This window comes from Parasteatoda tepidariorum, chromosome 8, assembly GCF_043381705.1.
Source record: "Parasteatoda tepidariorum isolate YZ-2023 chromosome 8, CAS_Ptep_4.0, whole genome shotgun sequence".
Classification (NCBI taxonomy): Eukaryota; Metazoa; Arthropoda; class Arachnida; order Araneae; family Theridiidae; genus Parasteatoda; species Parasteatoda tepidariorum.
The window spans coordinates 5,756,103-5,774,987 of NC_092211.1; the positions used below are offsets into that span (position 1 = coordinate 5,756,103).

Genomic DNA, 18,885 nt, shown 5'->3' on the forward strand with positions numbered 1-18,885 from the left:
ACATAACCATGTAGTTTATATATATATATATATATATATATATATATATACGCCACTGATTACGTAATTAGTTTCGAAATAACTAAACTGTTCTAGATTTCAATATGTAAAAATAAAGTCTTTAATAAAAAGTAAAACTAAAACTGATGGAGCAGAAAAAATTGAAGATAAAACTTTTGTTATAATTATTATTATTTTTAAATATTGAGATAAAGGAACACCGTCTATTAAATCTGTAATGAAAATCAAGACTGTCGTTATTATTATTTTTTTTACGTCTATACTATTATTAAAGCTCAGAAAAAGAAAAATAAAACTTTGGAAATCAGCCTAAATGCTGTACTTTACAGAGTTCTAAAAATAATTAATTGAGATTCCACAGCGTTCTAAATAAGCTTTTACTGTTTCTGAAATAAGTTGTATCTGTTACCTTCATTGTATGAAATGCTGATAATCTATAAAATGCGCAGTAATGTATAAATGGAGTGGTGCTTTGAAGCAGAGTATAAAATATGAGAATTATGAAATACTTTGTTCTGTCATTGTATAGAATGCCTAGACATATTATAGAAAGACAAATGCTCTTCAGGCAAAGCATGAAAATTAAGATTATTATATTCTTAGCTTAGTCATTGCAGAAAGTGCCTGAAGGTTTGTCGTTACTCACTCAATAGAATGTCTAGGCATTGTGCGAAGTAGTCATTATTTTATATTTTGCAGGACAGTTTTAAACTTTCTGTGCAATTACTAGCAATTTATAGAATGCTGAATTTTATGCCTCTATCCACCAACTTAAAATTAATTCTTGAAATTAATTTCTGTTATCATATTGTAGCCTGCAGTACATTTTTTTCTTGCTTTTCGTAATATACAGTTTCGTGTGTCAGATTGTTAAAGCAAAATAGCACTTAATACAAAAAAAAGTTGTAGTTCAAAACAACACTTAACCATTTTGACTTTTACTCTACAGTCCCTGTCCAAAATATTAGACGCACTCTAAGATTCTGTGTAAAATCTTAATTATCAGGTGATACTCTATACAGCTTTATTGTTTTTTATGTGACTGTTTGCACTTGTTTACGTTAGTGTATCAATGGGTTAAATGAGATGATAGATGATATAAATTTGACGATAGGATACATTAGATGATCTATTATATAAATATAGAATATTTATTATATCAAGTATTCTATTAGCATATTATAATAATTAGACCAATTTTAATAATGACATGATTTGCACGAGTTTATCTGGAATACTTTTATATTTAAACATACGTGTAATGGGTTTTTATACAGGAGATTTTTTATACACTTCCTATTTGTATTTATTTTTAACCTACTGCATGACAATGTTAACCCATTGATACACGAAAACGTAAACAAGTGCAAACAGACGCGTAAAAACAATAAAGCTGTATAGAGTATCACCTGATAATTAAGATTTTACATAGAATCTTAGAGTGCGTCTAGTAATATGGTCAGAGTCTGTATACAGCTTTTCCAGTCAACTGTAGCAACTGAGCAGATGCAGCTTTTTCTACATGCAGAATTTTTTTTTTCGTTCGATGCCATGAAAAAAGACAAGTACTATGGGAGTAATCATAAAATTCCAGAAAATCAATTCAAACGATGCACATAATTAATAATCGTGATGAACTATGATTAAAGAGTAACCAGCATTTTAAATATAGGATGGCTGAAATGGAGTTTAATCAGAAGAGGTGATTTAATGATTTCCTAACACACCATTCATCATTCTCTTAAAGAGAATAAGCAACCTTCTTTTATGATCCCGTTAGAATTTGGTGGGTCGAAGGATAATGTTCGTCCATGTTAAATTCTGCTGTTGAGTCTAATGGGACGATGTGCATCATTACTCTTGTTCAAATATGCACACAGACTATTATGTTGCTAATAGTTATTACATAATTAATGATCATCAAGGATTTTATCTGTTTTTAAATACTGTAATTAAAAGTTTATTTGTAAAATAAAAGTTACGGGGAGTATAAAATGGCAAGCAAAATATATTTTCATCCAAAAATAAGCAAAATTTTCTAGAATTTATATCTTATCCTTTGGCCATCAATGTTTGTTTTTTTGTATATTGTGTGTTTTTTCATATTGTCCCCGGCCAATTTATTCGACGCACTGTAAAATTCTCTGCAAAATCTTAGTTATGAGGTGATACCATACAGCTTTATTGTTTTTAGGTGACAGAAACTGGTTTGCATTTGCTCATGTTCGTCTATCAATGGGTTAACATTGTCATGCAATACGTTAAAAATAAATACAAATGGAAATATATATAAAAATCTCCTGAATAAAAACCCATGACATGTATGTTTAAATATAAAAGTATTGTCTATAAACTCGTACAAATCGTGTCATTATTAAAACACTACAGTGTGTGTAATTATTTGGTCTAGTAATTATGATAGACAAATATAATACCTGGTTTAATAAATGTTCGATATTTATGTAGTATATCGTCTAATGTATCCAATCGTCGAATTTATATTAGATATCGTCGAATTTAACCACATGATACACGAACGTGAACTAGTGCGAACCGGTTTCAGTCGAGTAAAAACAATAAATCCTTATTATCAGTATCACCTGATAACTAGGATTTTGCATAGAATCTTAGAGTGCGTCTAATAATTTGGAAATGGTCTGTCATATTTAAATTTCTGCTTATCATTATTTAAAAAAGTCATAAAACACTTTATGTTGCACTCTATTAATTCCAGGTAGTAAAAAAGTAATCTTAAAGTGGGACTTTTCAATTTTAAAACCGAAATATACCATGAATTTAAATTTGCCATTCATATAATGGGAACTTGAAAGCTTCGTGTTAGTAAATTTCAAACTAATGTATAAATAAATAGCAAAATTTGTTTTTTTTTTTTATTATTAAACTTCTTGTCGCGTTTTTCAATTTCGTGAAAAAGCAATTTATCTGAATAATTTTCAAGCTTTTAGACTATTTAAAAATTCTCAAACTGGTGAGAAGTGATAAGAAAATAAATTAACCACTTCCATTGCCAATTATTTTGGAGAAAGATCTCTACAGAGATATCTACATATTTTTCTTTATTTCATTAATAATACACGGAACCAAAACAAAATATTATGTAAAAGTTTTAAGTTGAAATTTGAATTTTTTTTTATGTGTAAGAAACATTTACTTTAAAAGCAGTTTACTATCCCAAGTTATCTCGGGCAAACGAAAAATGTTAAATATGAGTTTTTGTATGATAGTTCTTACAACAAGGGACAACACAAAGTGACACTTTTCAAACGTCAGTGAAGGAATACGTGAGATTTGTAAAACTCTTATTGCTATGTAAATTCAGAAACCATCGTATATACAATCGCGCAAAACACGTGTGCAGTCCAACACCAAAACTCTAAAATAAAACTTGGCAAACTTCCAATCACATCAGATAATGTTTTTTGCTTCCGCTCGAGTTAGAAAGTGATAAAACAAAATGCACCGACCCATTCTGCTAAGCACGAGTTTACTCGGGATGATAAATATTTGCAATATATACGCACCCGAGTTAATTCGGGATAATCAGAGAAGCGGTTAAACGATAATATATACGAAACCTACTTAAGATCATCCTAAATATTCTTCGTTTCGATTGCTCTTTTTTTTTTTTAGTTTTTTTAGGAGTAGTCCACTTACCAAAGATAAAATTTAAATTTTTCAATACACAGTTTCATACTCTTGCTAAATTTAATAAATTTTCAATCATATATTCAAAGATTATAAACAATGAAATAATTTAAAAATCCAGAAAAAGATTTTTGTTTCTACTATTGTAGAAATTCAGACTAATTTGTTTTGCAATGATCTGGTATTGTTGGGTGTAGTATTGGGTTTGCATGAAAGTTATTTTAATTTCTTGCAACGAAGTAAACCCCCCCCCCCAAAAAAAAAACCCAAGAGAACTATTTTGTTTGATAAACTTTTCTCATCTTTCGGATAACTTCATGATCACGTGCTCGTAGAACTTTACGGGTCTTTACCAGTGAAAATCTCAACACTGTGACGAGACGTCATTATTAACTGAAATTTTAATGCTTGAAAAGTTTTGGAAACTTCTAAAGATACGATAATCAGATAGCATCTCCTACACGAGCCGTGATGGCTTAGGGGATAGAGCGTTCGATTTCCAATGAGGTGAACCGGGTTCGAATCCCAGCGATGGTGGAACGATACGAATTCGAACGGTTTGCACCAGCCACAGTGCTGACGTGAAATATCTTCAGTGGTAAATGAATCATGGGTTAGAGTGCCTTTGACGTCAAAGGAGATTCTCGTGGTCTTCCTCTCCATGTAACACAAATGCTGGTTAGATCCATCAAAAGTCGGCCACTAAGGCAAATTTCTCCCAATACTTGATCCAGGAGTTCCCTCATCTTCTGGATTGGATTAAGAATTAGTCGTCGTAATTTAAGGATTCACTAAATTCTTTGCGGCCTTCTGCTTGGGGGGAGGGAATCTTTGGATCTTGATGAGGTTGCTACATTGCGTGTGAAGCGCCCTGCTTACATCAACCAGGGTTCTCCCTGAAGTTGCTTTTACCTCTCTTGCCCATTATTCTGACGTGCTTCCATGCATCGTCACCAAGTCTACCTTTTTGAATCCTCTTTTTTCTTGCTGAATAGTCACGTTCACTCACTTTGATTCTACAGTTTTCCCCCTTGAGTCTACAGTATCTCCCTCACTTTGCGTCTACAGTATCATCAATGAAAACATCTTGAGATGACGAAAATCCATTCTCTTCAATTTTTGAATTCTGCATGTTCTAGACTAAAATTGATTTGTATATAGATGTTTGAAGTTATCTTTTGAATGTCAATTATTACTTTTATGTAATGACTCCTCATCATCATAGTTGGCCAGACAGCCCAATATGAGCCAATGCCTTCCTCTGAAGATTTCTCCATAGTGACTTCCGATTTATCTTTGATCTCCAATTATTTTAATTTAATTGCAAGAAAATAAGACTCCACCTAGTCAGCTCATCTCAACCGCGGCCTTCCACGCTTTCTTGTTCCAGTTTGAATCACGATCACTCATTCGATCACGTGGGCCCTCCAATTCATTCCGTATATTTTTATGTATTTAATAATATCGGGTTGCTTATAAATCTTGTACAGTTCAAAGTTAAATCTCGGTTGTTGGTTTCATTTACACCACCAAGTATACTCCGAAAAATCTTTCTCTTAAATAGCGCGATACAATTTTCCTCCTGTTCTGTCAATGTCCAAGCTTCAGAAGCGTACGTCAAGACTGGCCGGACAAGAGTTTTGTAGATTAAGAACTTTGTTTTTTTCTAGAAAGAAACCTAGATTTAATAAAGCTTCATATGACTTCATGTAATGACTATAATTATAAAAAATATTGACACCCAATACATTTTTTACAGATGATGCAGAAGACTCCATCAGAGGAAGATTCTTCGAGTGGAAGTCAAGAAAATGGAACAAAAGTGAAAAAGATCAGAGTGTCAAGAAAATGTAAAAACTCTGGGTAAGTAAGATTTACTCAAGAAAGTGATTTAAAAATCATGTTAAAATACCACGTATAGTTCGTTCACCAGGAGTTGGCACTTGGCTCCACCTTCATCACGTGGTATCCGACGACACTATTTCGCTATATTTGGAAGAAGAATGTGAAAAATCCTTAACAAGGTTGCTATTTGGCGATCGTATGACCAAAATATTTATTTCTCAAACTTTATATGCATTTTTATTAACATTAAATGTTTCATAAATTTGATAATATTTCGCTCCATTTTTTATGATATTTCTCTCTTTTGAGTGAATAGTTCGTCCTTTATGAGACATTTTGCTGGGAAAACAGCATTTTTTTAAATTTAAAATATATGTAATAAGCTAGAGTAACGAAAGGTAAAACAGCAGATGATAAAGTATGTGGCTGAAAAAGTATTCACCATATGCGTTTGGCGCGCATTAAGGGTTGTCTCAATTTCGAACGCGGAGATGTTTCTCCTCTTACTCCTGCGCTGAAATGAACTCTTCGTTCCAGGTGGTGGAGCCAAGTACCAACTCCTGATGAACGAACTATACTTGTTTATGCGTCTGTAACAATTGCACACGAAACCACAAAAATGAGTAAAATTATTAAAGTAAACTTTCCTCAGACACCAATAAGATCAAAGACGAAAATAATTAGATGCAAACAACTAATTTAATGCTGGCTTTAGATTTTTAATAAAATATTTAGTTACAAAAGGATAAAAACTACGGGCTGTTTCCATATGATAGTCCTTAATGAGTGTGCTTAGAAATTTTTAAAAAATATCCCTAAGAAATCAAATTAAAAGCTTAGGGATTATTATATTTTTTAATATTATAGGAAAACTAATCGCAGTAATACTTTAAATTTTTACAGCAGCGTACTATTATTACAAAAAATATCTTGTATCGTTTTCTAATTTTCGAGGCATTTTAAAAGGTTTTAAATTCATGATTTTGGTTTTTTTTCTTGTTTGGAGAAAATTTACTTATTTCCCGAAATTTTAAAAAAAATCATAATTTACTTTTTTAAATGTAAGATAACATAACCATGTAGTTTGCTTTCTTTTAAGTTTTTTTAGCATTATAATTAAAATGTCTACATTAATGATTATTCATTCATATAGAAAGTTTTTAAGCTTTCTGACCAAGTTTCTTTAATAGCTGATCTTCGTCAACGTAATTTTGTGTTATTTGCATCCCTTTTTTTAAATAGAATTAAGTTTTTTTTCTCTCTACTGGGGCTCTTATTTTCTCATTGCTGACATTTATTATTTTATTTTAACTATTTTTAGTATATTAAACAACAAGTGTTTTTTAGCATGTTATTTAACGTAATGGCCAGTTTATAATTTTTAAATCAAGAAAATTTAACAATATAATTCTGAGTCATATTTTTTATCAACTCCAATTGGGTATAATATAGCCTACGTCACAGGTTGTGTTGTTCCTACTAAATTTAACCCATGAACGGCATTTTCTGCGAGCCTAACTTCAAGCCACAAATAAACAAACGAAGTGTTCGATCGTTTAAATAGCTGCTCGCCAGATTTTATTGCATTATAAACAAAAGTAATTGAAACTAAATACAATTAAATAAACAACAACAACTAAAACAAATAACAACAACTACTAATAACAATAACTAAATAAACAACAACTAAATTCCATTCGTTTAGCATTGCGTCATATGTTGTTCCTACTAAATCGAAGTAGTTGTGTTTTTTTCATATTATACCCAATTGTTTTTTTAAATTTAGTTCTATTATACGTACAAACTGCTTTTTTCCCCTTCGTATATTTATCCATATTCATATTTATATTATTACAATAAAATCTATTGTAAACAGACGAAGGAAAAAAATCGACTTGCCGAACACTTTTCCGTATTTATTCTTCCATTAGTTTAAAAGGAATTAATAGTGCATGCTAATAAGCTTAACATTGAGATAAATATACGAACAAAAAACAATTGTGAGAAATTAAAATATTTAAAATTAATCTTAGTTTACTTTACAAAATACACTTTTGTCATCCAAAACATCCTTAAAGAATTAACATTTAATCGAACTAAATAAAACAGGTAGCCAAACGATTACAAAGAACTTCATAAATTAAATTGAAAATAATAATAGGAAATAATTAACTCGTCTATCTAACTGGAAATTTTTGTCGTAACTAGGCACTAAAAACTCCAGCATGAGAGGGAAACCTCTTGGCGAAACTAATAAATGAAAAAAATGTTAAATTTGCTCATTAAAAAAAATGAGAAACATACTGATATGAAAATTTTCATGATGCGAACACAGATTTCTGAGTTAAATCATGTTAGTTTTGATGTTAATTTTTCCGCAGTGTTATTCAGATTAGCAAAAGATATTGGTGGTAGAAATATTTTCCTTTTTTTTATACTGTGCAATTTTATACTTTGCTCTGTTTAAATTTCAAATTAGATTCGGCGTACTCAACTTACAAGTTTGTGTTTCTTCCTTTCATTAATTTTTTTTATGTAATGTAAAAGTTTATCAAAGTAAATACTTTTATTTTGCACAGTCCCACCAAATTAATAGACCCACTCTAAGATTCTACGTAAAATCTTAATTATCAGGTGATACTCTATACAGCTTTATTGTTTTTATGTGACTGTTTGCACTTGTTTACGTTAGTGTATCAATGGGTTAAATGAGATGATATATAATATATATTCGACGATTGGATAAAGCAGACGATATATTATATAACTATATAATATTTATTATATCTGGTATTATATTAGTATATTATAATTATTAGAACAAATTATTAGCATGCTGTAGTGTTAATTAATAATGGCATGCTTTACACTAGTTTATAAGCAATACTTTCATTCTTAAACATACATGTAATAGGCTTTTATTTAGATTTTTTTTATACTTCCTATTTGTATTTATTTTTAACGTATTCCATTACTATGTTAACAAATTAATACAGGAACGTAAACAAGTGCAAACAGTCTGTGTAAAAACAATAAAGCTGTATAGAGTATCACCTGATAATTAAGATTTTACATAGAATCTTAGAGTGCGTCTAATCATTTGACTAGGGACTGTATGCAAGTATTTGACATTTTTAAATTCTTTGAACAATTTTTCAAAATTTTTCACCTATTTAAGTTCAATAGAACACGTTTTGACCACTTATACAGTTTGCCGCCTACTCATACACGGAAACATTTTACTTCAAAAAACCGTTATATATTTTCCAGCATAAAATTGCAGATTTTAGTTATTAATTCTTTTTTTTAAGTTTGCATTGTTTTTCTAAATATGTTGGCCATTTTTAGAAAAAAAAACACCACCTAAAATGCATTTTGCAAGGTTAAATTAAGGCTACTATAATAGGAATGTCTAATTCAGGGGCTCTAGGTTAAATTTTTCTAAGCTTTTAGTATCTCAAAACGATGCAAGCAATAAGATAAAAAATTCAAGCCCAGTCTTTGTGGGAAATAGTTCCAGGCAACAATTATTTTTAGCCTAATTCTCCTGTGCTAAGAAGGTAGAAAGGCTCTTACGGGAATTTCCTAATATATTTAAATAAATCTTAAAAGCTGAGGTATTGAGTCGGGATTAGGCACAAACGAGCATAGGCGGAATTCTCTAGTCAGGAAGAAAAAAACAAATAAATAAATTTATATCACAAAGACGGTTTTTCAAGCTTCTTAACTTTAGCCAATCTAAGATGCCAGAGCCGCGATGGCTAGGGGGATAGAGAGTTCGTCTTTCAATGAGGTGAACCGGGTTCGATCCCGGCGATGGCTGGACGACACGAATTCCACATCCGGTTTGCACCGATCACAGTGCTGGCTTGAAATATTCTCAGTGGTAAACGGACCATGGGTTAGAGTTCCCTTGCCGTAAGGCCAACCGTAGGAGGTTCTCGTGGTCTTCCTCTCCATGTAACGCAAATGCGGATTAGTTCCATCAGGAAGTCCTCCGCGAAGACCAATTTCTCCCAATACTTGATCCAGTAGTTCCCTTGTCTTCTGGATTGGGTTCAAGATGACAAGGCTTTGGAAATGAACATCAGTTGTCGTAAACCCAAAAATTGGGTCTGCTGTTCAACGACGGTTATAAAATAGAATCTAAGATACCAGAAGACTTTTGAAATAATGATTTATTAACGTTGTAATAAATTAAAGCGAGACTTTCAATCCCTAGTAATAATCGTAGAAGAAACCGTCAGGATTTAAGCTGTCATTTGCAGAGAAATTGATCAAGCATTTTTGGGTACGTTAATTTCGATTAAAATAAAATGTGCGAGGTTGAATCTGTATAATTTTATATATTAACTAAACTAAACTAAATTCAGTGAGGTGACAGCCAAATCGAGGACCAACACCTGCTGTTCTCTTGACTTTTGTCTCTGTGGTGCAAGAGTTAGAAGGTCAACAGAACGCGAAACCCTTTGTGTTTAGTCCTGAAGGATACTTTTGGTACTGATTTTATGGACCCACTAAAGGGATGAAAGGCTGAGACAACCCAGCTCTATCGGAGGATAGATATGTTACCGTAACTGACCTAAATCAGGAGAATGTCGACATTCGCCGGTGAATGTCAACAATCAGATAGTCGCTTTGGTGAATGTCCAAAATAATTGTTATATCAGATTTAATATTAATTTATTCATTGATATTATTATATTTATTCGATATATTAATATCTGCTGAGGATAGATTAAGAGAAACATCAGTGTTCGGAGTGCAGATTAAATGCAAACCGGGCAGTGGCACTTAACTTTAAAAAAACATCAGTGTAGGGTATACCGGGCAAATGTATACCGGACAGTGGTACTTAAATTGACCCCGTATATATTTCGAGCATTTACCAAAGCGACTATGTGATTGTCAACAACCACCAATTTTGCTCATTCACAATAAATCATTCACAATAACTTTTTAATCTATAATGTATTCAACCGCGTTAGCAACAACCTTTCAATGCCGGATAGAAAATGAATGAAAATGGATCGAAAATGAATGAAAATGGATCGTAAATGAATGGAAATGGATCGTAAATGAATGGAAATGGATCGAAAATGAATGGAAATGGATCGAAAACGAATGGAAATGGGTCGAAAATGAATGAAAATGGATAGAAAATGAATGGGAATGGGTCGAAAATGAATGAAAATGGATCGAAAATGAATGGAAATGGATAGAAAACGAATGAAAATGGATAGAAAATGAACGGAAATTAATAGAAAAAAGTGCATTTGTTTTCCAGACTAACGAATATTTAATGGACCGAGACGATATTACTTTCCGGTCCCCTTAGTATAAAAAAGGTGAATAGTAGTAAAATGCACAAAATGTACTTCTTTCAGTATCACTGCCTGACTAGAAAAATCAAATGACAATCGCTTCTCTTTTATACAAATTAAACTCAATCGGAACGTAAATAGCGTCCTTTGATATTTAATTAAAAATGAAGAGTTATTCGAATGTCTCGGTATTCATTAAAGCTTATATAAGACAAATCAGCTATTTGCAGTGCTCCGACGGTGAAGGAATTAATAATGGCCTGCTTGGGATTCCGAGGTGCTGACAGGCCGAAAAGAGGCTATCACTCAATCCTTTAAGGGATTCAATTAACCGGCGTCTCATTACACGAGATACTTATCTATTTACACGGATAACACCTTCCTCACTATATTGCATCTGAAAGAACTGCTATTTGGGGGAAAGGACATAATTTCCCATTAATGTGTTAGGATGGATCTTTGCGAGGAAAGAAAACTCATTCCGCGCGTGAGTGGATTAATAAGTGCAATTAATGGATCTAAAAGAAAGATTTATTCTTTTTTTTTGTAAAAACAATCTTCCTATTTATTTAATAATAGTACTTTTAGTGTACTGTAAATTAAGAATATTATACTGTTCCAATTAAAATGTATCCCTTCACACTTCTTAATTCAGAAATCATTATTTCAGGAAGAAATTAATCTTGCCTATATAAGATGCGAAATGAGACGAAATCACCATTATATAGAGATTTCATATGTAGAGTTCAGTGAAAATTGTTTCCTTTTTTCGAATTTATGAGTGCATATAGATAGATTTGTTTGTTCAGTCCAAAAGAAGAGAGAAATAAAAAAGAACAAAAGAACAATAATAAATAAATTGTATTCAGAAGCTACATCTATAGAACTCTTTTCTTGAAAAATGAAACTGCTACTGTAGCTTCAAATATGAGTAGCATCTATGACTTACAGTTAAATATTAGAATAGTCGGGTACTTGTAAATGCAACTGATACAGCATTGCAGTATAAGTTTGTTTTAGCATAGTATAAGTTGTTTTTAGCATAGTATAAGCTGTTAACTGTAGTTATTTGGATTTTAAGATGTCGCTATTCGTATTTACCCTAATTGAAACTAATTTCGAAGATTAAAATAAAATCAAAAATTAAAAAACTATGTCACTTAAGAGTAGATTTTTATATTATATATACATATACAGTCCAGTCACATTAATGTGACCACCTGTCAAAATCCAGAATAACCACCTTTGGCAGAGCGAACCGCTGCGAGACGTGCAGGAAGAGAGTCGAATAGGTTTCTGAAGGTGTTCACTAGGATATTGAGCCATGCCGACTCCAGTGCCGTGGCCAGCTGCGCTAGATTACGCGGTTGAGGATCCATGGCGCGAACAACCCGATCGAGGTGGTCCCACAGATTCTCGACTGGGTTTAAATCCGGTGAGTTTGCTGGCCAGGGGAGTACGGTAAATTTATCCTGGTGCTCTTCGAACCACGCACATACACTGCGAGCTGTATGACACCTCGCATTGTCCTGCTGGTAGATGCCATCATTCTGAGGAAAAATCATTCGCATGTAGGGGAGGACATGGTCCGCAAGGACAGATGCGTACTTGTGCTGATTCATCGTGCCTTCCACAATGATGAGTGCACCCAGTGAATACCAGGAAAACATTCCCCAAACCATAATGCTCTCTCCTCCAGCCTGCAGCCTTCCTGCAATTGTTGCAGGATGTTTGCTTTCAGACGTTTCACGCCGTATAAGCCAACGTCCATCTGTGCGATGGAGCATAAAACGTGATTCATCAGAAAAAGCCACCTGTTGCCACTCTGTGGTCGTCCAGTTGCAGTACTGGCGTGCAAATTCCAGCATTCGTCGCCGATGAACAGCAGTCAGCATAGGTGCATTAACCAGGCGTCTGCTGCGGAGGCCCATGCGCAGCAACGTTCGCTGAACAGTGGTTGCGGATACACTCTTGGTAGCCCCTTTATTCATCTGGGTGGTCAGTTGCTCAACAGTTGCAAGTCTATTCACCTGAACGCATCTCTGTAGCCTTCGTTCGCCACTGTCATCTATGGCCCGTGGTACACCACATGTGCCACGCCGCTTGTCTTGTATAGTGACATTTTGCCATGCACGGTATACTTTTATCAAGGCGGCACGCGAATAGTTCACAAAATCAGCCGTTTCCGAAATACTTCCACCCTTGACCCGAAAGCCAATAATCATGCCCTTTTGGACGTCGGATAAATCGCTATGTTTCTGCATTACGCCAACGATTGAAATGCTTTCAGATGCCTTAGGATATCCTATATATACAATCCACTGTAATGTGCTGCCACCTGCCTTCTGTGATTGGTTATTTCACGTTGACGTCGAAAGTAGGTAGTGGTCACATTAATGTGACTGGACTGTGTATATANTATATATATATATATATATATATATATATATATATATATATATATATATATATATATATATATATATATATATATATATATATATATATATATATATATATATATATATATATATATATATATATATATATATATATATATATATATATATATATATATATATATATATATATATATATATATATATATATATATATATATATATATATATATATATATATATATATATATATATATATATATATATATATATATATATATATATATATATATATATATATATATATATATATATATATATATATATATATATATATATATATATATATATATATATATATATATATATATATATATATATATATATATATATATATATATATATATATATATATATATATATATATATATATATATATATATATATATATATATATATATATATATATATATATATATATATATATATATATATATATATATATATATATATATATATATATATATATATATATATATATATATATATATATATATATATATATATATATATATATATATATATATATATATATATATATATATATATATATATATATATATATATATATATATATATATATATATATATATATATATATATATATATATATATATATATATATATATATATATATATATATATATATATATATATATATATATATATATATATATATATATATATATATATATATATATATATATATATATATATATATATATATATATATATATATATATATATATATATATATATATATATATATATATATATATATATATATATATATATATATATATATATATATATATATATATATATATATATATATATATATATATATATATATATATATATATATATATATATATATATATATATATATATATATATATATATATATATATATATATATATATATATATATATATATATATATATATATATATATATATATATATATATATATATATATATATATATATATATATATATATATATATATATATATATATATATATATATATATATATATATATATATATATATATATATATATATATATATATATATATATATATATATATATATATATATATATATATATATATATATATATATATATATATATATATATATATATAACGTTCTCTGATTCAGGTCGAAATTACGATCTGGATGATTGTTGTTGTTGTTGTTCATTTACGTCGCACTAGATCTGCACAGTGGCGACGGTCTGGGAAACATCCCTGAGGATGATCCGAAGACATGCCATCACAATTTTGATCCTCTGCAGAGGAGATGGCACCCCCGCTTCGGTAGCCCTAAGACTTGCACCCGAGGTCGAGCACTTTACGGTAGAAAAGTTTAACAAGGGCCCATACCGCACACCCTTGGTCCCTACGCAGGCTGAACCAAGTGGGTCACCCACCCGCACACTGACCGTAGCCAGTGATACTTGACTTCGGTGATCTGCTGGGAACCGTGTCTTAACGATCAGTCCACTGCGGGACCGATCTGTGGATGAATGAATGGTTCATAGTGGAAATTGGTGAACCTCTAATGACTCGGTTCTACTCTCTCTACTACTGCTCTTTTTGTTGTCTTTTTTTGGATCTTTTATACTAAACTTTTTGCTCGATAGAACTATTGCTAAATTCTGGAAAGGTCACATAAGAGATCAAACTTGGACTATAGACTTGTGATTAACCCTTTTCGACACGTATTTCTTAACTTTAATCAGGAGTGTTTATTTGTATTTGCTTAAGTTCTATGTATTAATGGAAGTTTCCACAGTATTTTAAATCTAATCAATTATTTTGCAATTTACGTTAAATCTATTTTAAATGTTTTATTGTGATTCTGAATTAAGTGACGATAAGCGTCACAATAGCCAACAACAACAACCTTGAAACTGTAAATTTCTGTAAAGTTATAAAATGGCTACAGGTTTTACTTTGAAAATGTATTATAGTTACAGTGTTTTGCTACGGAATTGGATTCTGATCACACGTTTTACCTTAAATAGTGAAACAACTTCAGTTTCTATTTTGAAACTATTATGTTTTTTGGAAAAGAAAAAAAAATGACTCATCTTATTTTCTTTTTATTATTTTAGCATCCAACTGACAACTCCAACAAACGGCGCAAAAGATATCCATTTGCAAGTCCCCCAACTACAGAACAACGCCCCACCCAGTCGAAGTTCCAGCTTTCGTATTCTTTGCGGAGCTACCAGAGGTGTTCTGAGGAGACCTTCTTCGAGGCGCAGCGTTGCCAGCCTCCGGCAAGAGACAAAAGCTGCCAGGCAGTTGGGCGTCATCATCGGCGCATTTGTACTGTGTTGGTTGCCTTACATGATACTTTTCGTTGTGACTGCCGCGTGCGAGAAATGCCTCGGCCCCGGTGTCCACACGGCAGCCATATGGCTGGGTTATTTCAACTCAACTGTCAATCCTGTGATTTATGCCTTGTGCAATGCGAGCTTCAAGCGGGCATTCTGGAAAATCGGTTCCCGTTTTTCAACAGGATGGAAAAGAAAAAGCCGAAGACGTAATAATGATTTTGCATCTGAAAACAATCCTTTTGCTTGAGAAATACTGTCGATTAGTATTTAATTGTGCACAATATACAGTCCTTGGACAAATGATTGGATGCACTCTAAGATTCTATGTAAAATCTTAATTATCAGGTGATACTCTATACAGCTGTATTGTTTTTAAGCGACTGTTTGCACTTGTTTACGTTTGTGTATCAATGGGTTAAATGATACGATATATAATATAAATTGGACGATAGGATGCATGAGACGATATATTATATACATATAGAATAATTATTATATTATAATAATCAGACCAAATGATTAGAGTGCACTATAGTGTTTTAACGTGTTTTGCACGAATTTTATGCAATAATTTTATATTTAACCAAACATGTAATTCAGGAGATTTTTTATATACTTCAGATTAGTATTTATTTGTAACGTATTGCATTACAATGTTAACCCATTGATACGGGAGCGCAAAAAAATGCAAATCGGTTTTATCCGAGTATAAACAATACAGCTGTATAGAGTATCACCTGATAATTATAATTTTACATGGAATCTTAGAGTGCGTCTAATAATATGGAAAGGAACTGTACACTATAGTCTTGGGGAAAAAGAAACTTTAAAAATTATTGATCCGTGGTTATTTAAATCGTGCAAGCGTTGCATTTTCCAAGTTAGAATGCCACGAAATATATGTACAGGGTGTTCAATGATTATATATTTTTAGGATTATTATCACAAATTTTGTCATCTCTAACATGCCAAATTGTCCACAAACAATAAATGGTACACTATTAGACTTTTTATTTGTACTGCGTTTTGAACCATAATGCCGTTTAAATTTGCCAAAACCTTAATATGATATAACGTATTTCTTAAGAAAGATTGCAAGGATAATTGGCTACAACTCAAAAGATAATTTATTGGTAACTCAAAATTATAATTGGTTTCAACTCAAAAGATAATTGTTAAATTTTGCACCATAAGAAAGTTGCAGCAAATTTGCACCCTATTATGGTTCTAGGGATCAATATCACGGGTAAACTTAGTGAAAACTTTGAAAATAATTCTTTATTAAACGGGGAAAACAATTCGAAGTGATTTCATAATTTTGGGGTACAGGAGAAAGCAGATTCATTATACTTTTTTCAATACGTTTCAGTAGGAAGTGGGAATCGTAGAGAAAAAGCAAGATTTATGGATACCATGGCAATGGAGGTGGAAAATGTGGAGTGCCGGAAAATCACATTATCTTTAGAGGCTTATTATATTTAAAAAGAGTATATGTACAAGCTACCTACATATTAGACAAAATCTACAAAAATATAGGATGTATAATTAAAATAAATTTTTTTACAAGACAGAGAAATTCTGTGTTTTACGAACACCCTGTGTTCTCTTACAAGAGTAATGTTGCCTTCAATAAAATCCCATCTTATCCCTTATAGAAAATATTTTATGTGATTTACTCAAATTCTCAACAACTTCCAACTAATAGAATCATTAAAACGTGTTTACCTTTCCAGACTGTTTACATGAGCTCATGTGTTTTTAAATATATATTAAATTATTGTAATATTTAAAAAAAAAGTCATTGTTGTTATCACGTAATAAAATCTTTTTTAGCAATAAATTGTTCCTCATTTTATATATATTAAGTAATTCTTCCATCTGTACTTATCTGTACACTCAGATGTATTCTTAAAATTAATTCTAACAACATAAAAATGCGAAATAAAGCTAAAATATACAGGCCTTGTAATGGAAGTAGCGCTTCGTAGTGAGAGACTTAGTGCATTTCTAAAATGGAACACTTTGAATGACTTTTGATTTAATTAGATTTTCACGTGCCTAAGAACTTAGAGACTCGATCTGAATGATTTAAGGGCCTTATCAATATGCTAACCAATTAGTACAGAGCATATTTTACGGGACGAAATCAGACACAAAACATATTTTCGCTAAATCAACATACCCTTTTTTAGTTGAATAATGATGCCCCTCAAAGTATGAGGGGTGTTGCAATCTGGGAAAGATTGTCCCTAAAATTTGATCAGGAAAATGGTCAAAAGTTTGATAGTCTTAAATGTTAGCGCTTTATTTTTTGCGTATTTCTTTTTTAACACGACCCTACCTGAACGAGCGTTAAGACGCTAGGGGGTCATGGAAGTGCCCCCTAATTAAATTAATTAATACTGCGCTAAAAACGTTATAATTTTTATTAAAAATATAATACTTTTGAGTCTTAGACGTTAAATATTTATTCCTTAACTGTTTAAAGATTTTTAAAATTTATTTTGCTACGAAATTTAAAAAAACATAATATTTAGTACTCTGATAATTAATTTTAAATTATATTACGCTCGATACGATTGCGTTAATATATATTGAATATATATTTATATTTTGTTTTTCATATCTTATTAGACAATTGTTACACACAGAAATTTTATGTTCTTTAAAAAAAATGGACACAGATCGTTAATTCAAGTAGTCTGCGATTTTTCGAGCAGAACTTTCTTCCGAGAAGATTTTTATTCAACTGATCTTAAAAGTAAAATAGTGTTTCATTTAACTTGTGGTTCATGATTCAAACGGAGATTGAGGTGACAAGGGACTTTCAAAAAAGCAAAAATTTGCCAAGAATTTTTCATTTTTTTTACTTTTCATATTTTGGATTAAATTTCTTGAATTACTATTAATAAATTTCTTGAATGGCGAGTAAATAAGTAAAATTTACAATGAAAAAGTAGTATTAGTCATTTTTCTCATAATGTCTTTTTTGACAAATTTACAAATTTCAAACTGCTCCAGCGAAATGAAATTTTATTCTATTAACCGGGGGAAAATGATGAAATATATTTATGAATATTATTAACATTTTGTTGGAAAAGTTTTTTTGAATTAAGTAAATAGTATTATTTTTATACATCATACTTTATAATGGTATGATGATTTCTTTCCAAAAATGGTGGTTTTTTACTGTTATTTGTTTCTATAATACAAAAAGTAC

At 31.0% G+C, this 18,885-nt stretch overlaps 1 protein-coding gene across 7 annotated transcripts in view; it reads left to right on the forward strand.

Annotated features, from left to right (window-relative positions):
• LOC107453173 (histamine H1 receptor-like) overlaps positions 1-17,505 on the forward strand; it is a 420,328-nt gene extending 402,823 nt beyond the window's left edge. For all 7 annotated transcript variants that reach the window (XM_071184615.1, XM_043047827.2, XM_071184617.1 and 4 more), the window contains 2 exons: positions 5,447-5,550; positions 15,438-17,505. In XM_071184615.1, the coding sequence (XP_071040716.1) occupies positions 5,447-5,550; positions 15,438-15,912 (579 nt within the window). In that variant the 3' untranslated portion in view covers positions 15,913-17,505. The remainder of the gene's footprint in view (positions 1-5,446; positions 5,551-15,437) is intronic.
• The last annotated feature ends 1,380 nt before the right edge of the window (positions 17,506-18,885 follow it).